The sequence below is a fragment of the Peromyscus maniculatus genome, chromosome 1 (assembly GCF_049852395.1).
Source record: "Peromyscus maniculatus bairdii isolate BWxNUB_F1_BW_parent chromosome 1, HU_Pman_BW_mat_3.1, whole genome shotgun sequence".
Taxonomy (NCBI): domain Eukaryota; kingdom Metazoa; phylum Chordata; class Mammalia; order Rodentia; family Cricetidae; genus Peromyscus; species Peromyscus maniculatus.
In genome coordinates, this window is record NC_134852.1 from 159,007,233 (window position 1) to 159,033,660 (window position 26,428).

Sequence of the window (26,428 nt, forward strand, 5' to 3'; positions counted from 1 at the left end):
CCCTTCCTGCCTAATAAGAAGGTGGGGAAACCAGATCCACAGAGCTTCTTAATGCCAGACCAGGACCCAGAGGCCCAGACAGGGGAGACTTGTCCATGGTGGCACAGTTTATCATCCAAAGGATCTGGCACCAGCTGGCTTTAGGACCCTCCACAGACCTCTGTGCTGTGTCCTTCAGGCCAGGCTGACCAAGGCGGACTGACCATGGAAGGCAAGGCCCTGGACAAGGCAGGAGGAGACCTATTGGAAGAAGTGGCTTTGGGATTCTTTGTTTCTGATTCTAGGAGGTTAAGTCATGCGGCCTCATACATGCTGGGCAAGAGCTCTACTCCTGAGTGTATCCCTTGCTTCGGAAGTGGAATTTGAATTGATTTTCAAATAGGCATTGAGACGTAAAGGATTGAAAAGTCTTTTCTTATTCTTTTTAAACTCTTAGTCTTAGCAAAGTTTCATTATATTGATTTTTATCTCTCTGTGTGTTTCTGTGTTATCCTAGCTGGCCTAGAACTCACTGCTTAGAATTTGTGGGTGATCCTTTTACATTTTGGCCATTCTTTACAATTTTAAGACAAGGTCTCACTGTGTAGACTAGAACTCATTATGTAGACCAGGCTGGCCTTGAACTCACAGAGATCTGTCTGTTTCTGCCTCTTGAGTGCTGGGATTGAAGATGTATGTCACCATGCCCTGTACACACTCAAATTGTTTGCTTGTTTATTTTGAGACAGGTTATTTTTATGTAGCCCTGGCTTTCCTGGAACTCACTATGTAAGCCAGGCCAGCCTGGATTCCACAGAGCCCCACCTGCATCTGCCTCCCAGGTTCATAGGATGACAGTCCCTCTGTAACCCAGGCTTACCTAGAGCTGCATAGCCCAGCTTGATTTACAACCATCCTCTTCCTTCTCTTCCCAGTTGATGGGATTGCAAGTGTGAGCTACTGCACTTGCTCTATTATTAGTAGTTTTTTTTTTTTTTTTTTTCAAGAAATGGTCTCAGGGTTGGAGATTTAGCTCAGTGGTAGAGCGCTTGCCTAGCAAGCGCAAGGCCCTGGGTTCAATCCTCAGTTCAAAAAAAAAAAAAAAAAAAAAGAAAGAAAGAAAGAAAGAAAGAAAAGAAAAAAGAAAAAGAAATGGTCTCAAGCAGTCTAGACTTGTCTTTGCCTTGTTATGTTGCAGAGGGTGACCTTGAACTTCTGACTGTTCTGTGTATAGATCCCAGGGCTGGGATTACCAATTTGCATCAGCATGCCAAAATTAGGTAACAATGGGGATCAAACCCAGGGCTTCATGCATGCTAACTAAGCAAGTGCTCTACCAATTGAACTACATTCCTAGCACTCATTTTGTGCACCTGTTACTATTATTAATTAAATAAGCATTTGATGAATATTGGATTCCTCAGGCCTGTCAAGGACAGATAGATCTCTTGAGTCATTCCACAGATAGTTTCAAAATGGCTACCCTCATTGATCTGTCTCTTTGAATGGGGCCTTCCAGGACCACAGAGTTTCCCAATTCTCTTGGAGGCTCTTTGAAGCCTGTTGCAATAATGAGCTACCGTGGTGCCATTCTAACATAGAGGTGGAGGGTCTAAACATACAAAAGGCTGGTCAGGGATACAGCTCAGCGGGAGGGTCTGTTTAGAATGTACAAGGGCTTGGGTTCAATCCCCAGTACTGATAAATAAGCAAGTCAGAATATCATGTTGAACCTGGTGGGGCATGCCTGAAATACCAGAACACATGGTAAATGACAACAGGATTAGGAGTTCAAGACCAGCCCAAGCTGTGAGACCTGAGCTTAAAGCACAGAGATTAATGACTTGCCAAAGCTACCAAGAGCTGAGAGGAAGCCAGGTCTCTGTCACAGGCCAGGGTTTTTGCTCATGCTTGCTTCTAGGCAGTTTGTTTGTTGGTTAGTTTTTTCGAGACAGGGTTTCTCTGTGTAGCTCTGGCTGTCCTGGAACTTGCTCTGTAGTCCAGGCTGGTGTCTAATTCAGAGAGACCCACCCTGCTAGGCAAGCACTGGACCATCTGAAAGGTTTCTGCAGTCCACCTCTCAGTTCCCACAGCGCTTTTCTGAGACAGGGCTTACCACACCAGACTCCTTCAAGCTGGCTTTTAGCATTATACTAAAACAGTCCAACTCCATCAAAGCTAAAATAGGCTCACAATTACCCATGGTGTCCTTCATGTCTCTCATGGGAAAGGTTTGGAGGCCACCTCCACAGAAGAGAGGTGGGCAAACTTTTTCTGTAAATGATCAAAAAAGAAGTATTTTAGGTTTTGTAGGCCTCTGCCTCCATCTCAGTTCCCGAGCTCTGCCACTGTATCGGGAGAGAGCGGCCCTAGACTGCATTTAGCAAGTGAGCAAGCCTGTGCCCCAGGAGCTGTCTGAGCACTGAAGTGAACGCTGAGACTTTCTCTCTTCATGTCGTGAACTGTCCTTCTTCCTTCCATTTCTCCCCAACTATGTAAGAAACAGACACGTCCAAGAGGCAGGAGGATCACAAGTCTGAGGTGAGTTCCCCACCAGCCAGGAATACACAGTAAGGAGACAACAAACACAAATTCCACGTCACTTTCAGCTTCCAGCCCGTAGGATACTGTAGATCCCTGCTTCCGGGAGTTGGATCATTGACTTTAAGATTAGAGATATGAAAAGCCATTATTTCAGAGAGAGTCCCAAGGACCACAGAAGGGAGGGTGCTTTAATATCCTGCTGTACATTCCTTAGTAAGGAGTGGGGAGGGGCTTCCTGGAGATGGTCTAAGCAACCTTTGTAATTCTATTTTCTAGCCCTTAAAATGGGAACAATAGCAAACTGAATAAAAATGAGCACATGACCACTCCAAGGTACAGTTGAGGGGGGTTTTACTGTAGTTTTGAGGAAGAGTACAGCCGGAGGCATCTGGAAGAGTCCAGAGCAGGGAGAGAAAGTAGTAGACTTAACTTGGCCATGAGAAGAGAGAGATAGGAAGAGAAGAGGAGAGAAAAGAGAGAGCCAAAAGGGCAAAGAGGACCAAGAACATGTGTGGCCGAAATGGCAGGGTTATATGGAAATCAGAAGCTGGGGGATGGGAAGGGAAAGGAAGCCCCTGGGCTGGAGAGGCTTGGGGGACAAGGTATGTCAGCCAGGATGACTCTGTAATGTAACAGTACTTGTGAGTAGGGACTGAGGGAGCCTGGAGGCCAGCATAGACCTTGACATGCTAATAGGCACCATGGGCATAATTAATAGAGGAGCCATACATCCCTTTTGCTAGAGATAAATTGAATGACTCCTTTGATCAAGTAGGGACTATCTTTTTTGTTTGTTTTTGTTTTTTTTTTCGAGACAGGGTTTCTCTGTGTAGCTTTGGTGCCTGTCCTGGATCTCGCTCTGTAGACCAGGCTGGCCTTGAACTCAGAGATCCTCCTGGCTCTGCCTCCTGAGTGCTGGGATTAAAGGCGTGTGCCACCACCGCCCAGCTAAGTAGGAACTATCTTAAGTCCCTGAAGGAATGCTGGCTTTTGTCTAAATACCAGACTTTGAGAAAAGTAATTTCTTGGGAGGTGACACAATGAAAGAGAGAGAGAGAGAGAGAGAGAGAGAGAGAGAGAAGAAGAGGAGAGGAGAGAGAGAGAGAGAGAGAGAGAGAGAGAGAGAGAGAGAGAGAGAGAGAGAGAGAGACCCATATTCGAGTTCGAGGCTAGCCTGGTCTATAGAGCATATGAGAGCAAGTTCCAGGACAGCCGGGACTACAGAAACCCTGTCTCAATAAAGAAACAAAAAAAGTGGAAACAATAGTTCCTCTTTAGGGAGTTGTTAATAAGACTGGATGAGATAAGCGGTTAAAAAGTTTTATAAACTGCAAATGTGTATTTGCTGCCACAATGTACGCTGCAGAGTTCGCCCTGACTTCACCCCTCGAATCAGCAGCGGTCTGCAGAGCTAGGTGGGTCACTGTCCCTTTAAATCCTTCCCAAGCGCCGTAAGAAGGTGGACAAACCCGCACCTGCGCACTGCCCCGGGCCTGCCGGCCGCCTTTCAGTTACAGCCTTCCCGCAGCTTGTTAAAGGAGGTTAAAGGTCCTCCCACTCAGAATCGACGCGCAGGCGTAAACTCCGATTGGGAGCACCGTATCTCGCAGGGAGCCCAGTCCTTTTTTCGCTCCTCCAGGCTCCGCCTCCTGCGGCCAATCAGCGGGCCTCGCCCTTTGCAATGACCAATGGCACCAAGCGTGGGGGCGTGGCTGGGCGTCCGGGGGCGCGGCCTGGCGCCGAGAGAAGCGGCGGGGCGAACCAGGGGCTCTAGTGAACAACGCAGCCGGACGGAGGTCGCCAGCTGGCGGCTGGAGGCAGCGGCCCGGGCCCGGCGGTCCCCGAGATGTCACGATGGCTGTGGCCATGGTCGAACTGTGTGAAAGAGCGTGTCTGCCGCTACTTGCTCCAGCACTACTTGGGTCACTTCTTTCAGGAGCACCTCAGCCTGGACCAGCTCAGCCTGGATCTGTACAAGGGCAGCGTTGCCCTGCGGGATATCCACCTGGAGACCTGGGTGAGGAGCTGCACAGCAGAGCCGGCCTGATGCGGAGGGAGGGAGCACGGCCACCGGAGGGGCCTCGCCGAAGGTTTGGGCTGGGGGACGGGCACTGTGTTTGGAGAGGCCAGTGGGTCCCGACCGCCTCCGCCAGGCCCCCTGGCTGGCCCTTCACTTCCTAACCAGAGACCAGGAGAGGAGTCCCTGTCTTCGCCCCTCAACGGGAGAAACGGGCTGGGCAGTGGGGTGTCACTTGCCACCATTATCATATGGAGTTCAGGGGGGCTGGCTGGGGAAGGGGGTTCTCGAGAGTTTGGGTGAGGGGAGCCCGGCAAGGGTTGTGACAGGGTTGGGACTGGGGTAGTCAGAGGAGGCTTTGGGGGGCGTTAAGAGCCCTGTCAGGGGCACCTGTAGAAAACGGTGTCCTGGCCTCCTGACCCCTGTGATCCTGGGCATAAAGGGTGGTGATCGCCCCCGGATGTGGATGTCAACAACAGCGTCATTGCCTGCCGTGTTGATCCACCTCGTGTGACTGCGGCTGCTCTCTACTTCCTGCTTTTGGGAGAGTGGGCGGGACCTAGCTTGGGTTTGGGAGGGATTTGGTTCTGGTATAGCTACCTGAAGGGCAGCCCTCCAGGAAAGGTGTTGAGGTCTAGCCTCGGGCAGCCTGGGGGTGGGGCTAGGGGGTGGGATGAGATTCTGGAAGAAGACGCTTAGACGGTCTGAGGCCTACTATGTGGAGTCAGGGGCAGGCTGCTGGGGGTGGCAGGTGGGGGCACTGACTCACAGCTGAGATGACTGGGGAGCAGCCAGGGAACCACCAATTAGAGGCTCCAGCTAAGGGCTGGTATGGGGTCATCCTCCCAGCTCCACAGAGGCAGGATGGGCTCCTAGCCCGGCCTTCTTTTTAGCTGCCCTCTGGGTTTCCACTCTGGAAAAGCTGGAGGTGGGCCGTGCCTAGGAATAAATATGACTTGTAGAGTTGGTGGCATCTCCTAGTGGCCTGGTGTAGGAGGCCTCTGGCCTCTTACCTCAGCCTCTTAGGCTGCCCTGCATCTGGGCTCCCCCATTTCATTTCCAGTTCCAGGAAATCTCCCTAGTTCTCTGTAATGCTCCTGTGTGTGTGTGTGTGTGTGTGTGTGTGTGTGTGTGTGTGTGTGTGAGAGAGAGAGAGAGAGAGAGAGAGAGAGAGAGAGAGAGAGAGAGAGAGAAAGAGAGACAGGGTTTCTCTGTGTAGCCCTGGAACTCACTCTGTAGACCAGGCTGGCCTCGAACTCAGAGACCTGCCTGCCTCTGCCTCCTGAGTGCTGGGATTAAAGGCCGCCGCCACCCGGCCCAATGCTCCTTTTTTGGGGAGTCCATGGCATTGGCTGTCTGGCTTCTCCCTTGACAGCACAGGCTCTTCACTTAACCCAGCCCTCTCTCAGCTGGTCACCTTGCAGCCCCTTCCCAGAAGGCTGTCAAAGAGACCACATGCCTAGGGACTGAGTTGAGATGGGAAGCAAGGCCTGGGCCCCAGTCGCAGTTTTCATTGTACCTGACTAAGATACACCCGAGTGACTAAGCCTAGGCCTCAGTTTCCCCATCCATGGATAAGAAATTTTGAGTCAGTCTCCTCTTGCTTCCTGGCTCTGGCTGTGTTTGTTTATTCAAGGGCCCAGCAGGTGTTTATTGAGGCCCTCTGGTACCACCCAGAGCACCTGGGGTCATAGAGAGAAGACCAGTGACTCATGCCTTCAGGAGCTCCCAGGCTGGCAGGGAGGCAACCCTGCCACAGACATTTCTATCCTGTGTCTCAAAGAAATGCACGGCTCCGCCGTTGGTCTAGGACTCAGGGCCCATGTGGCCTCAGGTCAATCTCTCTCCTGGACATTATCCCCTTGAACTGTTTGCTTGCCTGGGATGAGCACGGGTTGCTTGCTGCCCCCTGGACTAGGTCCCTCCACTTGATCTTGTGCCTGGAATAGGCCACCATCCTCTTCCCTCTGCCTGGCTGCTGGTCTTCACTCTTCTACTGTCCCACCCTTGGTGGGCCCTGCTGGGTTAGGTGCAGGCTCCTCTCACCCCTTCCTGGTGCTTGTTCACTTCTGAAGCTCAGCCTGGCATTCTGAGACCCTGGCTACAACCTAGCCAGACTGGGAGATGAAGGCATTTATTACCTACCTCTGAAGCCTCTGGTTGCCACAAGAAGGTGCTCAGCCTCATGTAGCCCAGGCTGGCCTCTAGCTCAAAATGGATAGCCTTGAACTTCTGATCTTCCAGTGTTGTAGAATATTATTTTAAGGTGTGTTATTTTTTTTTTATTTTTATTTTTTGGAGCTGAGGATCGATCCAGGGCCTTAAATATAAATAATCTTAAATTATCCCATCACCCTTATGCCTCTGGGCTTTTCTCTTTCTCTTACTTCTGTAAATCTTACTCCATGGCTTGCTGTGTAGCTGGGTGGCTGGCCCCTAATGTCCTCTTCCTTCTCTGGCTACTTCTTTTTTTCTTCCCAGATTTCTCCTATATAGTCTCTCTGTCCGCCAGCCCTACCTATCCTTTCTCCTACCTCGCTATTGGCCATTCAGCTCTTTATTAGACCATCAGGTGTTTTAGACAGGCACAGTAACAGCTTCACAGAGTTAAACGAATGCAACATAAACAAAAGTAACACACCGCTGGGCAGTGGTGGTGCACGCCTTTAATCCCAGCACTCAGGAGGCAGAGCCAGGCGGATCTTTGTGAGTTCGAGGCCAGCCTGGGCTACAGAGTGAGTTCCAGGAAAGGTGCAAAGCTACACAGAGAAACCTTGTCTGAAAAAACAAAACAAAACAAAAAATAGATAAATAAAATAAAATAAAGTTTGGGTTGGGGATTTAGCTCAGTGGTAGAGTGCTGCCCTGGGTTCGATCCTCAGCTCAAAAAAAAAAAAAAAAAAAAAAAAAAAAAAGCCTCCATGTGTAATTTATTTGGGGGCTGGGTGGCAGGCCCCAAAAGAGCAAAAATAGACAACAGTTTTCCAGCCTCTGCTTCCCTGATGTTAGGATTATAGATGAGTCTTACCATATCCAGCTTCGCTCTGTTGGAGCTGGGACACAGCACTCAACCAACTGTAGACCAGGCTGGCCTGGATCTTGAGAAGATTCCTCTGCCTCCTGAGTGCTGTGATTAAAGGCACGCCAGCCGCCACACCCAGCAGTAAATGAAGTTTTGAACCTAACAGAGAAGGAAACTTTAGCTGGCCCAAAGGGTTGAGCAGCTGGGTGAGATGAAAAGAGGTCAGGGCCAAAGGGAAGGCCTTATAAATAGCATAAAGAAGGATGGTCATACCAAGGTTTTCTCCAAGACAATGGCTGTGCAAGACTGTGGCTGGTAGCCATATTTGGAGTTTCGGTGAGCTGACTGACCTTGCCTCTTGCCCAGTCCGTGAACGAGGTTCTGAGGTCGATGGAGTCACCTCTGGAACTGGTGGAAGGCTTCGTGAGTTCCATCGAGGTGGGTGTCCCCTGGGCTGCGCTTCTCACTGACCACTGCACGGTGTGTGTGTCAGGCCTCCAGCTTGTCCTACAGCCCCGCCAGGGACCAGGTGAGGGCAGGGCAAGACCGAGGGTGGGAGGTTGCTGGGAAGGGGCCCGGGAGCTATCTGGGTCTTTTGACCCTGAATCCCTGTTCTTTCCCGCAGGACCAGGGGCTGCCGACTCGCAGAGTTGGGCCTCATGCATGACCACGAGCCTGCAGCTGGCCCAAGAGTGCCTGCGTGAAGGGCTGCCCGAGCCCTCAGAACCGCCTCAGCCCCTGGAGGGCCTGGAAATGTTTGCACAGACCATCGAGACTGGTGAGCAGGCCCCTGCCGCTGCTCTGTTCTCGGGCCCTCCAAACTACAGGACCAGGGCCCTAGATAAATGCATGGCTGCCACCTTTTCGCCCGGAGTGGCAGGAACTTATCTTGCTGCCCACGGCACCACCTAACTCTAGACACTCCTTCATAGTGCTTCGGAGGATCAAGGTGACCTTTCTGAACACCGTTGTGAGGGTGGAGCATTCGGTGGGTGATGTGGAACATAACGCGGCTGTGGAGATCCGGGTACAGAGGTAGGTGAAGGGAATGAGGGAAGGATAAGCACCTCTACCCTCGTTCCGAGCCAGGCTCCCAGGCAGGGGCAGGGTAGGGCAGGGTTGGGGGGACTGGGGATGCGGGCCCTGCTGAGAGCCTGCACTGGTACCGGGGACCAGGAGGTCCAGGCCTAAAATAACTGAGCCTAAGGACTCTGAGACTCTGGGAAGCAGAGCTAGTTGAGTTTCCAAGATGGAGGCCAGGCTCCTCAGTTCCGTGCCCCTAGAGCAGCTTTGAAGAGGGGCTTCTGACCTGCGATTGTCTAGACAAGGCCGGACCCTTCCCTCCGCAGACTGGAGTACTGTGATGAAGCCGTGCGGGACCCGAGCCAGGCGCCCCCTGTGGATGTGCACCAGCCACCTGCCTTTCTGCACAAGCTGCTGCAGCTGACTGGGGTCCGCCTGCACTTTGAGGAGCTGCCCCCCCAGGCCGACCCCCCCAAGGCCCCTGTGCAGATTGGCAGCTGCACCGGGTTCATGGAGCTCATGGTGAAGCTCAAGCAGAATGAGGCCTTCCCAGGCCCCAAGGTGAGTCCCTGAAGAGTCGGACGGTCCAGACCCTTCCCGAGGGACCCCAGGCCCTAAGGAGGAGGAGCCAGGTATATCGGGTCATGCCTGTAATCCCAGCCTTCAGGAGCCTGACAGAGGCTACTTTCAGTTCAAGTTCAGCCTAGACTACAGGAGAATTTCAGGGTTTTTCGTTTGTTTGTTTGTTTGTTTGTTTGTTTGTTTGTTTTAATCCCAGCACTCGAGAGGCAGAGCCAGGCGGATCTCTGTGAATTCAGGCACCAAAACTACACAGAGAAACCCTGTCTTGAAAAACAAAACAAAACAAAACAAAAGGCGTACTCCATCAGCGCCTGGCTTAGTTCTAGTTCCTGCAATGGGGATGGGGGGAAATGTTGCTGTCTTCTTTGTGACTGAAAAAACAGACTGAAAGATCAGGCTGGCCGAGTCCGAGAGCTGCTTGATAGCAAATTTCACATAACAACTGGTATCTCATGTCCCCAGGGTATGAGTAGGTGGGTTGCCCTTCTTGGGCTAGGTGACATGTAAGGGCTCCATGCTGTCCATTTGGTTCCCAGTTGGAGGTATCGGGACAGCTGGGCTCCTTGCACCTGCTCTTGACCCCGCGCCAGCTCCAGCAGCTTCAGGAACTGCTCAGTGCCATCAACCTTGCAGGTGAAGCCGCTGGGTTCTGGGTGGCGGGTGGGGTGAGCTGGGGTAACCATGGAGGCTACACTGAAACACTGTTCCTACAGACCCAGGAGGCCTGGCTGACAGGCTAAACAAGAGCCGCCCACTGGGTGCTGAAGACCTGTGGCTCATTGAGCAGGATCTGAACCAGCAGCTACAGGCGGGTGCTGGGACTGAGTCCCTCAGCCTCCACCCCGTCACCAACCCCCTCAATTTGGACAGCACCGGTGGGTGCCAGGCCCTTGCAGGTTGAAGGGGCAGTGTGTGTCAGTGCGAGAGGTGGGAGCCCAGCCTGTCTATCCCTGACTGCCCCTCACCTCACCCCCAGACCTCTTCTTCTCCATGGCTGGCCTCACAAGCAGTGTGACCTCGGCTGTCTCTGAGCTCTCCATGTACAGCGTAGACCTGGGCTCCTCTGTTCACAGTAACGTGGCCTTCCACCGGCCCTCTACCCCAGCCCACTCAGGTGGTAAGTCGACCCCTTAGGCGCTTATTCCAGGGGCAAGATGGGGTGGAAGGAGCCTCAGGATGGTGGGGTGTCAGGTGTATTCAGGAGGTCTCAGTGATGCTTGTAGACCCACCATCCGTGGGGTTCCCAGCTCCTAACTCAGTGGAGGCTGGTGAGGCAATATGCACAATCTAGGTCTTTCTTTCTTTCTTTCTTTCTTTCTTTCTTTCTTTCTTTCTTTCTTTCTTTCTTTCTTTCTTTCTCTCTTTCTCTCTTTCTCTCTCTCTCTCTCTCTTTCTCTCTTTCTCTCTTTCTCTTAAATTTATTTAGTTTGGATTTTATGTATGAATACTCTGTCTGCACGTATGCCTGCATTCCATCAGGCATCAGATCTATTATAGATGGCGGTGATATAGTTGCTGGGAATTGAATTCACGATCTTTGGAAAAGCAGTCAGCAGTGTTTTTTTTTTTTGTTTTTTTTTAAATTATGTATGCAGTGTTCTGCCTGCATGTATCCCTGCAGGCCAGAAGAGGGTGCCAGATCTCATTACAGATGGTTGTGAGCCTCCATGTGGTTGCTGGGAATTGAACTCAGGACCCTTGGAAGAGCAAGCAATGCTCTTAACCACTGAGCCATCTTTTCAGTCCACAGTCTAGGTTTCTTAGTGAATGCTTTGGCCAGGAACTCCAGCTCTTTGGACTCAGTTCCCGTTTCTACAAAAGGGCACAGTGAAGATCAGACTATATGTTTTAGTTAGTAGTTAAGTGTGTAGATCAAAGACTGGTGTAGGTGCTTTACCACATTGACTGATCCTTCTAACACCTTCAGAGGATTAGATTGAGCCTGGTCAGAGGGCCTGGCATACAAGAGGAACCAGGTGTCCTTCCAGGCACATGTGATACAACGGATTTGGTCTCCCATAGTCCAGTTTAGCCAGTTTCTTCTTCCTCTTCTCCTCCTTTCTCTTCTTTTTCTTCCTTCTCCTCTTCCTCTTCTTCCTCCCTCTCTTCTTCCTTCTCATCTTCCTCTTCCTTCTCCTCCTCTTCTTCTTCCTCCTCCTCCTTCTAGACACAGTCTCACTTATGTAGCCCTGGCTGGCCTGGAATTCCCTATATAGACCAGACTGAACTTGAATTCACAGAGATCCATCTGACTGCCTGACTCTGCCTTCTAAGTGCTGGGATTAAAGGTGTGTGCCACCATGCCCAGGCTAGCCAGGGTTTCCCAACCCTCTGCTCAGTGGCCAACTCTGACTCCATTTAAGATACCCAGGAGCCCCCTACTAAAGCCTCTGTTCCCCCAGGCAAGACGGCCCCAGCTCCTCTTCCGGACACCATGCGCCCCGACTCCCTGCTGAAGATGACCCTGGGAGGTGTGACCCTGACCTTGCTTCAGACAGCTGCCCCATCTTCAGGACCACCTGACCTCACCACCCACTTTTTTGCTGAGTTTGATGCTGCCAAAGATGGACCCTTCGGCTCCCGGGACTTCCACCACCTCCGACCACGCTTCCAGAGGGCCTGCCCTTGTAGCCATGTCCGGTACATGCCACAGCCCGAGTCAGGAGCCACCAGGGAACACCCAGAGCCCACAGCTCAGCCCCTGAAGCGTGTACTCTTGCCCACAGACTAACAGGCACAGCTGTGCAGCTGTCCTGGGAGCTGCGGGCTGGCGGCCACGGGCGCAGGACGAGCAGCATGGACATGCACTTCGGGCAGCTGGAGGTCCTGGAGTGCCTGTGGCCCAGGGCCGCCTCGGAGCCAGAGTACACAGAGGTGAGGCCGGAGGGAGGGCCGGGGGTCGGGCGGGCACCAGGCCAGCCTGAACTCGCTTACCTTGTATGTTCCCGTGTAGATCCTGAGCTTCCCCAGTCACTCGGGCTCCCAAGCCTCAGCTCGACCCTGTGCCCACCTGCGCCACACACAGACCCTGCGCCGGGTGCTCAAGGTAACCAGTCCCTGTCCGAGCCAGACTGCCTCCCTCTCTTCAGGGTCCTTGCACATCTGTCCTTGTTCTGACCTTGCTATCACTGTGGCCTGACGTCCCCTTGCCTGCCTGTGTTGGACCTGTGAGGTTGACAGAGGCGAGCGCGGTGGCTTTGGTTGTCTAAGCCAGCATGGTGGGGTGAAAGGGCATGGCTTGTAGTCCGAGGGGCTGGGAAACTGAGGCAGGAAGACAGCAAGTTGAAGGCCTGCCTGAGCTACAGATAGAGTTCAAGGCCAGGCCAGTCACCTCAATGAGGTCCTGTCTCAAAAGGGTCAGAAGGAGCTGGGCCGCACTGGTCCCTAGCACTGCGGGATGTTCAAAGCCCTCTTCTGTCCCCTGCTGAGGCTCCTGCCCCAGCTTCTCTCCCACCCTTGGGAAGCTTGGTTTGTGGGAGCCCCTTCCTTCCTACCCTGACCTCACTCCCCACAGCCCTTGCTGACCCAATCACCTTGCCCCTAACCAGAGCCGGTCCCGGCGCTCCGTGGCCTGCCATTGCCACTCAGAACTGTCCCTGGACCTAGCCGACTTCCAAGCTGATGTGGAGCTGGGGTCCCTGGACCGACTTGCTGCCTTGCTTCGTCAGACCGCCGCACCCTCGGAGCCCCCCGCTGGCCTGCTGGTGAGCTGCCCCGCACTGGGGTGGGGAGCAGGCACTCAAGTTCCCTTCAGTCCGCTGTGACAGCCCTGACCTGCAGCCCTTCCACAGGCAGAGCCCCCACAGGCCACTGAGCAGCAGACGGTGTTTCGGCTCTCAGCACCCCGGGCCACCCTGAGGCTGCGCTTCCCCATCCCAGACCTACGGCCCGAGCGGGACCCCTGGGCTGGCCAGGCTGTGCGGGCTGACCGGCTGCGACTGGAGCTGAGTGAGCCCCAGTTCCGCTCAGAGCTCAGCAGTGGGCCTGGCCCCCCAGCTCCCACCCGCCTAGAACTTACCTGCTCAGACCTGCAAGGTAAGGGTGGCCAGGGACCAGCTGGGCAGAGGCCTGGGCCCCTTGGAGAGGTGGGTCTGGGTTACAGTTGGAGCTGACCCCAGCACAGGCAGAGGGGCCCCTTCATCCCAGAGACACTGACATTGACCCAGCAATGGGGAGGAAAAGAAAAGAGGCAGCGGGCTGGAGGGATGGCTCAGCGGTTAAGAGCACTGACTGCTCTTCCAGAGGACCCGGGTTCAATTCCCACCACCTACATGGCAGCTCACAGCTGCCTCTAACTCCAAGATCTGACACCTCACACAGTCATACAGGCAGGCAAAACACCAATGCAAATGAAATAAAAGTAAATAAATTATTAAAAGGAAAAAAAAGAGGCAGCAGTGAGACCTGTCCTCTCTGTCCCCTCCAGGAATCTATGAAGATGGAGAGAAGCCACCTGTCCCCTGCCTGCGAGTCTCCAAAGCTCCGGATCCCAGGAGCACTGGGTCCAAGTACTTCCTACCTCAGTAAGTGGGGTACTAGAAGGGGCAGCTGGAGAGGAAGGATCTGCTGGTGTTGGTGGCAGGCCACTAACAGGCCTGTGTCCTGGCAGGGTAGTTGTGACCCTGAACCCGCAGTCCAGTGGCACACAGTGGGAGACAGCCTCTGAGAAAGGCCGGGACCTAGAGTTATCCACTGAGAGTCCATGCGAGCTGCGGCAGCCGGAGCCCTCGCCCTTCTCCTCCAAGCGGACCATGTACGAGACCGAGGAGGTGAGGGGTGGCTCCTTCCTGTTCTGGGTAACAAGGACTCTGACGCACCCACCCCTGCCCAGGGTCGGGAGGGAAGTTCACCAGGAGCAGGGCCTGCCTGCTACACCGAGGTCAGGACCCTGGCCGCCTCAGCCATCTAATACCAGGGCTGCACTTGGGCCTCGGGAGCCTCTTCTGAAGTCGACCGGTGTGAGCGCCACGTGTGAAGTGGGGAAGACCCTGGGTGGGACAGGACCGCCTGGGTTCTGGACAGGCTCTGCTCCCTGCCGGCTCGTGTGTCTCTTCCTCTGGAATTGCTGTCTTGAAGGCTGTTGTGAGGATTGCAGGGATTCACTTTCATGAAGTCTGTAGAGCCTGGGGGAATGCTTGGGCACTGTGTCCCAGATGAACATCACCCACCCACGAGGAGAGACGGGCACCAATACCAATGGATAGACAGATGGAGGGACTAACCAGGGAATGGATGGATGGATGGATGGATGGATGGATGGATGGATGGATGGATGACTGAATCTCCAATTCTGAAGCCAGAGACAGGCCCAGGCAGGTCACCTGGCTGACCTTCCTCACCTGTCTAGATGGTGACCCCTGGAGATCCTGAGGAGATGAGGACATTCCAGAGCCGGACGTTGGCGATGTCCCGCTGTACCCTGGACGTGGTCATGCCCAGTGCCCACATCTTCCTGCCCAGCAAGGAGGTCTATGAAAGCATCTACAACAGGTGGAGACCTGGGCTGGGCTGGGCTGGGCTGGGCTGGGCTGGGCTGGGCTGGGCTGGGCTGGGTTGGGCTGGGCTGGGCTGGGCTGGGCTGGGTGGGCTCAAAGCCCTGTGCTCTTACCTCCGCCGTCCCTATCCCATGTCAGGATCAACAATGACCTGCTCATGTGGGAGCCCGCAGACCTGCTTCCCACGTCCACCACTGCCACTCGGCCGCCTGGCTCCATGGGGTTCAAGATGTGCAAGTCGGCCTTCAAGCTGGGTACGAGAGGAGTGCTGGGCAGACGGGAAGGAGGAGTCCTGGTACGGGCAGGGCTGGGCCAGCCCTCCACATCTCCTTCCCACCGGCCAACCTGTTCACTCAGACTCGGACTCGGACGAAGAAGACACCCAGTTCTTCTCGATGGCATCAGGTGCCCCTCAGACTCCTGCCCCCGAGCCTTCCCCTCGTCAGTCCCAGAGCACCTTCTCCACACTAGTGACAGTGCTGAAGGGACGGATCACCGCGCTCTGTGAGGCTAAGGTGAGGCAGCCCAATTCCAGAGGGTTCCTCTTGTACAGCCAAACAAGCCTGCCAACTTCAAGTTAGGAACCAAGAGGGCAGAAAGCATAGAGGGCCAGCAGCACCCACTGCCGCGGTCTACCTGTTCACCCACACCACCCTCCAGCTGGCGGCCTCCTCCCAGCCTTTTCTCCATGTAAAGCATGAGGTCCACACCAGCGGGAGGGGTGCGTGTCCTCCCCCTTCAGCCAGCGGCGCATGGTGCAGACCTCCAGTGAAGCCTGGAAGGAGCTGGAGCCGCCTCGGGCTAGGACTCCAAGAGGCCACTGTCTCTGGGTGTTAGCGGTGCCAGATGCGGGGTAAAGCTAAATATGTGCATATCTGCAGGGTGAGACAGAGAGGCGGCCGGATGTCACCCACGGGGAGCTGGTACTAGACGTGGAGCAGGGCACCCTCTTCAGTGTCGCCCAGTACCGTGGCCAACCAGGGCTCGGCTACTTCTGCCTGGAAGCTGAAAAGGCGACACTCTACCATCAAGGTGTGGGGGCCGCTGAAGTATATATCAGGCCGGGTCAGGGAGGTTCAGGGGGGCTGTGGGCTGTGAGTGGGGTGGTCAACATCCTCAACAGGGCTCACAAGATTCCTCCTCAGCTGCCATTGAGGACTACCTGCTGCCCACTCACCTGGAGCTACCCAGCTTTGCTCCCCCAGCTCAGCTGGCTCCAACCATCTACCCATCAGAGGAAGGGGTGACAGAGCGGGGAACCTCGGGCCGCAAGGGCCAGGGCCCCCCCATGCTGTCTGCAGCCGTCCGAATCCACCTGGACCCCCACAAGAACGTCAAGGTATGGATTCCTCAGCTGCTCACCTGCCCACTTGACTTGGGGGCAACTGCCTCCTTGGTGCCCCCTGGAGCTGGGTCCCCACGCTGCCCCCTCCCTCCTGACTGCACCTTCTTCCCCAGGAGTTTTTGGTGACAATAAGGCTGTACAAAGCCACTCTACGCCACTACATGGCCCCACCTGAGCAAAGCTGGCACTCCCAGGTGAGCAAAGGACCTGGGAGGTCACACGGCCCTGTGACTCTGGACTTCTGATTTGGGCAAGCAGGTCAAACATGGGCTGAAGAGGCAGGCCAGTGTGAACACTACAGACTGGACTGGAGCTGGCCTTGGTCAGAGCTCCTGACAAGGGGTGTGGTGGATGGCTGATGGGCCATGGGCAGGGTGTCAGGGTGGTATTAGAGGAAAGGTCACTTTGTTTTCACTATTGCCCCCCATCCTCACCCTGTAGCTATTGGACTTCTTGGATGTCCTGGATGATCCTGTGCTGGGCTACCTGCCCCCAACAGTCATCACTATTCTACACACACACCTGTTCTCCTGTGCTGTGGACTACAGGTACCCAGGCTGGGGGGCTGGGGATAGAGGGTCAGAGGCCAGCCTCAGATGTGAGGAGCCTGCTCCATTCCAAGTCTGCCCCTCAGGCCCCTCTACCTCCCTGTGCGAGTCCTCATCACGGCAGAGACCTTCACCGTCTCCAGCAACATTGTCATGGACACTTCTACCTTCCTGCTCAGGTATGCAGGCTGACCCAGACCTGGTCCATCCCACACCTGGCTGGGCTGCGGCCAACTTCCTGCTGCCTGTCTACCCAGGGCCTCTTGGGGCCATCTGTGTTTGGGGTGATGGTGTCCCATATTCTCACATGTCCTCAGGAATGTGAGTTGTCTCCACTTCCACCCAAAATGAGACTGGAGCCTGGTGTCATGGGTCTGTGATCTCACTTCTGGGAGTTCTAAAAGTATTCAAAAGGATGGAGGGCTAGAGTATAGTGCAACCCAGTGTGAGGTACATCTCCACACGGCTCCAGAAAGGAGGGGGCTGTAGTGCAGTGCCTACTGGGAACATTTAGATGGAAAAACAAAGTTTTTAAAACTTATTTTAGTGGTGATGGCAATTTAACCCAGAGCCTTGTGTGCTCTGCCAAGAACTCCACCAACTGAGCTGCATTGCCAGCCTACATATTTTAAAAAAATACACTAGGTGGGTATGGTGGCACAAGCCTAAGATCCCAGCAGGAGGTCGCGAGAGGAAGAAACAGGAGTTCAGACACAAGCTGGTACTGGGGGGAGTAGGTGTGGGATCCCAGCTCCCTAGGAAGCTGAAGCGAGGGAATCCTGCCTGGACGTGAAGTGAGACTGCCTCAAAACTAGACCGTGTACCCTCTGTCCAGTCCCTAGTGCACCGATGGCTAGAAGACAGGCCCTGTGTTCAGTGAATCCCTAGTACTGGATGGATAGACAGATGAACAGACAGATAATGCTGTAGGGGGTGGGGAAAAGGGCACCCGCCACACACTGGGAAGTCCAAGTCCACTGCAGAATTAGAAGTGTTTTGAGTGTTGTAAGTCCCATGGGAGTAAGGACCTGCAGGGTCTTCCCAGGCTCCCTGTGACTGTCAAGGTCAGTGCTGAGACTGTCGAGGTCCCATCACTGTAGCTCAGGCGCTTGGGCCTCTGCCCATGGCCTCCGGGACCCCTCCCGCCCCTCTGCCCGGCTCCACTGAGCTGCCGCCTGCAGTGGCTCCCGGGCCCTTCTCAGCCCTGTTCCCCACCAGGTTCATCCTTGACGACTCCGCTTTGTACCTGTCCGACAAGTGTGAGGTGGAGACCCTGGATCTGCGGCGAGGTGGGCAGGGCCTGGGTTGCGCTCCCCCAACACTGAGGGGACAAGCCCCTGACACACTCAGAGCAGCCAGATGTCACCCGGCTGCTGGCCTCTTCTCAGCTACACATGCCTGCCTTTGCTTGCACACCTGCACACAGATGTACTAGACACCCTGGGTTCTTCCCCTGGTGGTGGGTAGTATGGGGCAGGGTAGATGGAGACCATGAGACCCTTGTGCCCTCTGCCTCAGATTATGTCTGTGTCCTGGACATCGACCTCCTAGAGCTTGTAATCAAAACCTGGAAGGGCAGCACTGAGGGCAGACCGGTAAGTGCCTGGCGCCAGAGGTCAAAGGAGCCTCGGGAGGGTCACAGTGCACGCCCTTGCCTTACCAGGCTACTATTAGTGTCCTCCAGGGGAGGGCCAGGTCCCTGTGAGTGTCCTTCCAACTCACTGAGGGCACAGAGGGCACCTGTAGGCAAGACAGAGGTGGGGCCCGGGGAGACAGCCACTGTCGGCGCCAGTTTTTCTCATCTTCATGGTGAGATAACAGTTCCTGTATCACTAGGCTGAAGTCTGGGGCGGGGGTGGTGGGTACCCTGGAGCGGGGGGTACCTTCAACAGTTGTCTGGGATGTCTGCATATTTGGTCAGTGTGGGATGAGGAGCCTGGCAGGTGGTGGCTCCTGTGCCAACCCTGGCCCGCCACCCACAGAGCCAGCCGCTGTTCGAGCTGCGCTGCTCCAACAATGTGGTGCATGTGCACAGCTGTGCCGACTCCTGCGCCCTGCTCGTCAACCTGCTCCAGTACGTGACCAGCTCTGGCGACCTGCACCCCCCACCCCGGCCTTCCAGCCCGACGGAGATCGCTGGCCAGAAGGTACAGGTGAGGCCTGGCCACTTAGGCTACCAGAGCTCGGCCAGGCCCCTCTCTTTTCACAGACACCAGCCCTGGATGGGAGGAGCCCTGGAGCTCCCCCATCTGGGGCTCACTCCTGCCCCTTCCTTCCCTTTCCTGGCCCAGCTCTCGGAGAGCCCTGCCTCCCTGCCCTCCTGCCCTCCAGTCGAGACAGCCCTCATCAACCAGCGAGACCTAACTGATGCCCTTCTGGATACTGAGCGGCGTGGCCTGCGGGAGCTTGCCCAGTCATCAGGTCGGTGAGGGTGTTCTAGGGACAGCAGACCGATCAGGAGCCCTCAGCCGCATCTTCTCACACTGGCCACTTTCTCCCCCCATAGGTGGCCCCCTTCCTCAGGCCTCCCCGGTCTCCGTTTATCTGTTCCCTGGTGAACGGAGCGGGGCCCAGGCCCCTTTGCCTCCTCCTGGGGGCTCTTCTCATACCTTGGAGTCCTGTTCTAAGGCAAAGGAGCACGAAAAAGAAGAGGAGGGCGATGGAGACACCCTGGACAGTGATGAGTTCTGCATCCTTGACGCCCCCGGCCTAGGCATCGCGGTGTGTGTTGGGATGGGGGTCCTGAGTGCTCAGGTGGCTGCCCGGCCCTTCTAGAACTCTTAGGTAGGAAAAGCAGCCAGGAAGCAGCCTTGGCTCCAGGCTAAAGGATCAGGCGGAAGTCTAGAAGAGAAGACACAATACCCTACATAGACAGAGGATAGAGGAAGAAGAGGGCCAGGTGGCAGAATGGGTACCATGTAACTGCAAGGGCTAGCGGAGTGTCCACACTCCTTGGGATTCCAGCTGACAGGACCACAGGACCGGCAGGAGCAGACTCCCGACAGACCACCCAGACACAGCAGGGCTGCGAGTCCCGGAGGGCAGAGGGGAGGGAAGCGAAGGGGAGGTGCAGGGTTGGCCACCCCTTGCTTTCTTTGCAAGACATTTTTGCTTGGCTATTCCCTGGCAGCCTCGAGACGGGGAGCCCATTGTGACCCAGCTGCACCCAGGCCCCATCATCGTGCAGGACGGACACTTCTCCCAGCCCCTGGGAAGCACCGACCTGCTGCGGGCACCTGCCCACTTCCCAGTGCCCAGCATCCGTGTGGTGCTACGGGAGGTCTCCTTCGTCTGGCACCTCTACGGGGGTAGAGACTTTGGCCTTCACCCTGCTTACAGGTTAGAGGCATGTGGGTGGCGATTGGTGACATTAAGATCTGGGCATAGCCTAGCTATGGCTTCCAGCAGCTGGCAACCTCAAGCCTCATGCGTATCTGACCTTGAGTTTGTCCTTGCCCTGTGCTGAGGTTGAGGAGAGCAGATGTTTCCTCAGAGTTATCTTGTCCCCATGTGTCATTTCTCAGAGCAAGAGCTGGCTTCACAGGCCCCAGGGTCTCCCCTTCCCGCTCCTCTGGTCCCAACCGGCCCCAGAACTCTTGGCGTACCCAAGGTGGCATCGGACGGCAGCACCAGGTCCTCATGGAGATCCAGCTCAGCAAAGTGAGTGCAAGGCGAGTGACGGGGAAAACAGAGACACTGTCAGATAGTGCAGGGTCGTGGGGTGTGACGATGGGTTCCTGAGGGACTGGCTAGCAAGAGCCACAGCTGTGTCTACGAGAAAGAGAGAGTGGTCCAAAAGGCTTGCGCCCATGAGGGTGTTAGGGGTTCCAGTTTTTCAGAGGACCCATTTGTACTGAGCAAGCATGGCAGCAGATGACGGAACGTGCAAGGCTGTTGGTACCCGGGAGGGCTCAGGAAACAGCATCCTGGCAATAGCTAGCAGACCTGGGGGAGCCGGAGCATCCAGAAAGAGAAGGGCGGCAGTCAGTCAGCCACACAGTAAGCAAGAACAAGGACAGGTGTGGAGGGGAAGTCAAGCCCCCCAGGACGGGAAGCAGAGCATGCCTCCCTGGGTATGGAGCATGGCTTAGAGAGGATGGAGCCATCCTGGGCAGAGGGAAGGCATTTAGAGGTGCAGGACGGGCCTCAGCAGTGTCTGACAAGGTGCGCCTCTGTGCCTTAAGTGGAACAAAGGCTGGGGAAGGTGGATGGGTTGGGATAGGTCAAGTTTAGTGTGGCTAGGTTGGTGCCAGTAATTTAGCTGTATTAGCAGCAAAGTATGGGCCCGAGGTGGGACAGGGTCAGAAGGATCCCTGCCAGGGAAGGGGCCTCAGCCAGACCTCCTCCCTCTTGGGCCCCAGGACCCGACTCAGGCCTCTTCTACCCACAGGTGAGCTTTCAGCATGAAGTATACCCAGAAGAGTCAGCCGCAGGCGGAGGCCCTGGCCAGGAGCTGGAGGAGCGGCCACTGTCCCGCCAGGTGCTCATTGTTCAAGAACTGGAGATCCGAGACCGGCTGGCCACCTCCAAGATCAACAAATTCCTTCATTTGCACACGAGTGAGCGACTGCCGAGGCGCACACACTCTAACATGGTGAGAGCGTGCCTGGGTGTGGGCAGCCTCTTTCCCATAGACCCTCCTGAAGGTGGCGTGTGTCTGGGGGGCAGAGCCCAGGCTCAGGGGAGGGAACAGCATGGGCAGAGGCAAGGTCGATGGCACTTGGTAATGGGCTGCCAGAGCCCGGCAGTCACCCAGTTCATCCTCGGCCACCAGCTTACCATCAAGGCGCTGCACGTGGCTCCCACCAGCAGCCTGGGAGGGCCAGAGTGCTGTCTTCGAGTCTCCATGATGCCTCTGAGGCTCAATGTGGACCAGGTGAGTAGATGGGCAAGGGCAGAGCCCAGCGTGGCCCCCTCCCCATCTCCAGACCCTGGATCTGACCCAGAGCTCTTCCTACAGGATGCCCTCTTCTTCCTCAAGGACTTTTTCACCAGCCTAGCAGCTGGCATCAACCCCATGGTGCCAGGGGACACGTCTGCTGAGGGTGAGAAGCCAGACCAGGGAGGGGAGTCTGGATCCTGGCTGCCTCAGCCATTCTCCGTTCCATCCGGGGTCTCTGACTTCTCTTCCTTCAGCTAACCGAGAAGCCCACAGCCGGCCCAGCAGCCCCCAGGAAGGGCAGTCTGAGGCTCCAGAGACAGTAAGCAGCCCTCAGGAGGCTCCAGGCAGTGGCCACAGCTCCTCCGATCCACAGCCCATCTACTTCAGGTAGGGAGAGGGCTCTGAGCCAGGCTGCCTGCCAGCCAGGTCAGTGGCCAGGTCAGTGACCAAAGACCTCCCTTTCCCTTCCTCCTTCCCCTTTCAGGGAGTTCCGCTTCACATCCGAGGTGCCCATCTGCCTGGATTACCACGGCAAGCATGTCACCGTGGACCAGGTGGTGAGTGCTACCATCAGGCGGCTGTGTGAGCCACTCTGCAGGTCCAGGGTCGGGGACACAGATTGACAGTGTATATCCCAAAACATGCCACACACCCGTGTCCCTCCTCCCAACAGGGCACTTTCACAGGACTCCTCATCGGCCTGGCCCAGCTCAACTGCTCCGAGCTGAAGCTCAAGCGACTTTGCTGCCGGCATGGGTGAGCCCCTTGCCCGCCCCCTGGGGGGGTCTACAGCCCTCCCCCTGCTGTTTCTCATGGGTTGCATGGTCGTGGTCCAAATCCCTTCTCAGGCCTCAGTTTCTCCTTTGTAGTAGGCTATTGTTAGTCCACGCTGCTGGGTAAGCCTGGGGCAGGGAGTGGCACTCCCAGTTCTCGTCTTAGAGGTGCCCGGCCACACTTGTCCCTCATCCTTGCCTCCCTTCCAGTCTCCTGGGTGTGGACAAGGTGCTGGGCTACGCCCTCAATGAATGGCTGCAAGACATCCGCAAGAATCAGCTGCCTGGCCTGCTGGGGGGCGTGGGCCCCATGCACTCGGTTGTGCAACTGTGTGAGTGTCTGCTCTTGAGAAGTGTGTTTACAGAACACACATAGACCAGGGGAAGAAGTGAGGAGAGAAGTGTGTTTTTACAGAACACACACAGACCAGGGGAAGTGAGGAAAATTCCCGGGGGGTGGCGGGCGGCGGGCGGCACGGCGGGTCCAAGGGAAGACCGCACTTTTTAAACAGTTCCATTTCTTTTGTGTGTATGTGGGTGGTTGCATGCATACATGCACGGAGCATATGCGGAGGCCAGAGGAGCTCACAGGACTCAGTCCTCTCCTGATGTTGGACTCGGGTCAGCAGACCTGGTGGCAGGGCCTCTACCTGCTCAGCCATCTTGCTGGCCCTTCTGTTTTATTTGATTTGATTTTGGAGGCAGAGTCTCACTATGTAGTGCCGGCTGTCCTGGAACTCACTATGTAAGACAGGCTATCCTCGAACTCACAGAGGTCCTCCTGCTTCTGCCTTCCAAATGCTGGGGTTAAAGGGCACTGGCCTCCTATTTTATTTTTTGAGACAGAGTCTCATGTAGCCCTTGCTAGGATCACAGGCCTATGGTACCACACCTGGCCTGTGCCATCAAGCCCAAGAACTCTTGAAACGGCCCTTGAACTCAAGGAACTGTGTCATATAGCTGTATTCCCAGCACTGGGGAGGCAGAGGCAGGAGGATTGCTTGTTGGTTCAAGAACAGCCTGAATGGGGCTAGGCCAGGCCAGGGAAAGCTACTTAGCAATATCCCATCTTTAAAAAGAGGAAAATAAAGCTGGACTGGGAAAGAAGTACAGGTCCTTGGGCAGGGACGAAAAGCCAGGGCAACCTTGGCATCTCTGATAATCCTGTCCTCCAGTCCAAGGGTTCCGGGACCTCCTGTGGCTACCCATTGAGCAGTACAGGAAAGATGGGCGTCTCATCCGGGGGCTGCAGCGTGGAGCTGCCTCCTTTGGGTCATCCACAGCCTCTGCTGCCCTGGAACTGAGCAACCGGCTGGTGCAGGCTATCCAGGTGAGTGCAGGCTGGACCGGAAAGGGAGACCCTCATCCCCAGGCTCCTGATTCTGGCCTCCCAGTTCTGCTGAAAGCTGAACTTGAAAAGGCTGGGCACAGATAAAGGCCACATGACATGGTGACTCCCATGGGTGGGGCCAAAAGTATGTTCTGGGCTATCAGAGCCCACCATGTCTCCATGCTCCAGCTATTTGTAAGTGAGGAGTGTACACGGAGCAGATGCAGAAAGTGGCCCAGTAAAGTGCCCCAGAGCGCGTCTCTACCCCCTGACACACACGCACGCGTGCACACACACACACACACCCCAAAGCCCAGGTCTTCCCGGAAATGACTGAGCTCCGGGGTGGGGCTGGGTGAGCCTGCAGACGTGTGGAACCCTGTGTATCAGTGACCTTTGTGCTCAGCCCGGAGCGGGAAGGGCAGGGTTCCAGGGGTCTGCAGTGGAGGTTCATTTGGACGGGAAAGACAGGGAGTGGGTAGAGAACACAGAGCCAAGGGCGGGTGGGTGGGCAGAAGGTGGGTTTGTTTGGCAGTGGGCTTGTTTTGATGACGCTTAGGGTCTGTCTGTACAGGGGCTGCCCTCTAGTTGGGGCACTAGACAGCTCGGGCAGGTCTCAGCCGCGGCAGCCCGGGTGTGGGGCCCACAGGCATTCTCTCCAGCAGCTGTCTCACCAAGCCGAAATGCTCCCTCCCTCCCTCTCTCTCTCTCTCTCCTTTTGGTTTTTGAGACCGGGTTTCTCTGTATAGCTTTGCGCCTTTCCTGGAACTCTCTGTGTAGCCCAGGCTGGACTCAAACTCACAGAGATCCGCCTGGCTCTGCCTCCCGAGTGCTGGGATTAAAGGCGTGCACCACCACCGCCCGGCTCCTTCTTCTCTCTTTAATTTACTTACTCTATGTGTACTCTGGCTTGTAGTTTGGAGGTCAGACCGTTTGGGGAATCTGTTCTCTCTACCATGTTGGTTCTGAGGTTGGGGATTGAATTCAGGTCACCTCAGAACAAGTACCCTAACCTTCGGAGCCATCTTGCCAGCCCCAGAATGGCTTGCTAATGTCTCCTTACATCGAGGAAGTCCTTGCAGAGCTGGAGAGATGGCTCAGCAGTTAGGGCTGCTTGCTGCTCTTGCAGAGGACCTGGGTTCAGTTCCCTCAAAGGATCCTGGGCCCTCCTCTGGCCTGTAGGGGCACTGCATTCACACAGTATCACACATAAATAAAGATAAATGAGTAATAAGAGGGAAATTTAAAAGGAAGTTCCCTGAGGTAAGTGATGGGAACCACTAGAGGGAAAAGGAGGTGAGGAAGTAGACGGAATAGGAAGGGACAGTCGTGCTGATGGAGCTCTGGTCCCAGGCTGGCATCTCTGGTGTCCTTCAGGCTACAGCTGAGACAGTGTATGACATCCTGTCCCCCGCATCCCCCATCTCCCGCTCCCTACAAGACAAGCGTTCTTCACGGAAACTGCGCAGAGGTCAACAACCTGCTGACCTCCGGGAGGGCATGGCCAAGGCCTATGATGCTGTCCGAGAGGTGAGAACCAGCCTAGTCCCACTCCCAGCTGCCCCACCCCGACTCCCTCACTGACCTCTGACCTCCACAGGGCATCCTGGATACAGCTCAGACCATCTGTGATGTGGCATCAAGGGGCCATGAGCAGAAGGGACTGACGGGTGCCGTGGGGGGTGTGATCCGACAGCTGCCCCCAACAGTGGTCAAACCAATAATCCTAGCCACGGAGGCCACATCCAACGTGCTCGGGGGCATGCGCAACCAGATCCTGCCTGATGCGCACAAGGACCATGCTCTCAAGTGGCGCTTGGAGGAGACCCAGGACTGACTGCAGGCACCTGGGATCCATCCACTGTCCCGACGTGCTCGCCGTGTCCGGCCAGCCGCAGTGGCGCCACCAGGCCCTTCGAGGGATGGCCACTGGGAAGGATGCCTGCCCAGCCCGCCTGTTGCCAATTCGCCGCGGGAGCGGGGCCTCCGGCTGTGGGGCCTCCGGCTGTGGGGCCTCTGCCCTGTCTCTGCACTTTCGTCTGGGGAGAAAGGACGCTGCTCCTCCCTGCTACCTGGGCCCACGCTGCTGCCTTGTTCCAGAATGAGGATGGAGGCTTTTGGACCCGCGGACCCCGCTCAGCCAAGTGTCTCTCCATGTCTCGTGGGGAGGTGGGGGACAGATGCCATGTGGGTCAGTGTATTTTTAAGATCCTTGAGCGTGTGGGTCAGTGTCTGCATGAAGTGGAATAAACTTGCCCACCGCCAGCCCCTCTTTCAGGTCCTGTGTACCTGTGAGGCCCCACCCAGCCGGCCCTGCCTCAGCCTAGACCTTGACCTCCCAGGTCCCACCTCTGCACGCAGTACCCGCCTGTTGCCACCAGGGGGCACCACACTCCACCCTTAGCTTTCTGCTGGTGCAAACCAGCTTCCTCTTCCACTTTGGGCTCAACCTAGCTACTATCCTGGGTGCCTATCACCCTGGCACTACTTCTGAGTGGTGGTTGCTGAGTGAATCTGTGAGGCATCACCTGGCAATCTCAGAGGATGAGATCTAGGAGCCCAGATCAAAGCCCCATTTCTTGGTTCTATCCCTGTAAGACCCCAGGGTCCAGCCTTATTCTTGGGCTGGAGCCAAGCAGGGCTCCAGGTCACTGCTGTGAAGCCCTGGGTTGTGGCCTAAGGCTACATCTGTTAGTCTGCCAGCTGAGACAGCATCCAGGGCTGTCCCACTCTAGAAGGCTGATTCCTAGGCCCTGTGGAGGCTATTCTCACCATCTTCAAAGAAAGGCTTTTGGGATGTCCAGGCCTTAAAGGGGAGATGTGTTGGGACAATGCCATGACATCTAGAAGATGCCCATTGCCCCCATCCCACATACCTTGTTCACAAG

At 55.7% G+C, this 26,428-nt stretch overlaps 1 protein-coding gene across 4 annotated transcripts; it reads left to right on the forward strand.

Annotated features, from left to right (window-relative positions):
• Positions 1-4,174: 4,174 nt before the first annotated feature.
• On the forward strand, positions 4,175-25,805 carry Atg2a (autophagy related 2A). 4 transcript variants are annotated; one of them, XM_006980690.4, is made up of 40 exons: positions 4,175-4,540; positions 7,929-8,091; positions 8,188-8,340; positions 8,495-8,597; positions 8,912-9,146; positions 9,704-9,800; positions 9,881-10,042; positions 10,144-10,284; positions 11,570-11,807; positions 11,894-12,041; positions 12,121-12,213; positions 12,716-12,871; positions 12,959-13,202; positions 13,594-13,690; positions 13,777-13,936; positions 14,515-14,657; positions 14,801-14,916; positions 15,020-15,177; positions 15,544-15,694; positions 15,808-16,001; positions 16,121-16,201; positions 16,449-16,555; positions 16,642-16,734; positions 17,774-17,844; positions 18,074-18,150; positions 18,538-18,702; positions 18,847-18,976; positions 19,062-19,276; positions 19,686-19,894; positions 20,080-20,215; positions 20,946-21,149; positions 21,330-21,431; positions 21,516-21,600; positions 21,692-21,824; positions 21,922-21,994; positions 22,111-22,193; positions 22,421-22,542; positions 23,386-23,540; positions 24,918-25,070; positions 25,141-25,805. In XM_006980690.4, the coding sequence occupies exons 1-40, from the start codon at positions 4,370-4,372 to the stop codon at positions 25,375-25,377; spliced, it is 5,754 nt and encodes a 1,917-aa protein (XP_006980752.2). In that variant the 5' UTR covers positions 4,175-4,369; the 3' UTR covers positions 25,378-25,805. The 4 variants fall into 4 exon arrangements, with proteins under 4 accessions (XP_006980752.2, XP_076414065.1, XP_015854614.2 ...); XM_015999128.3 differs by having other exon boundaries at positions 4,234-4,540; positions 18,538-18,708; XM_076557950.1 differs by lacking the exon at positions 24,918-25,070 and having other exon boundaries at positions 23,386-23,544; positions 25,710-25,805.
• Positions 25,806-26,428: the final 623 nt, after the last annotated feature.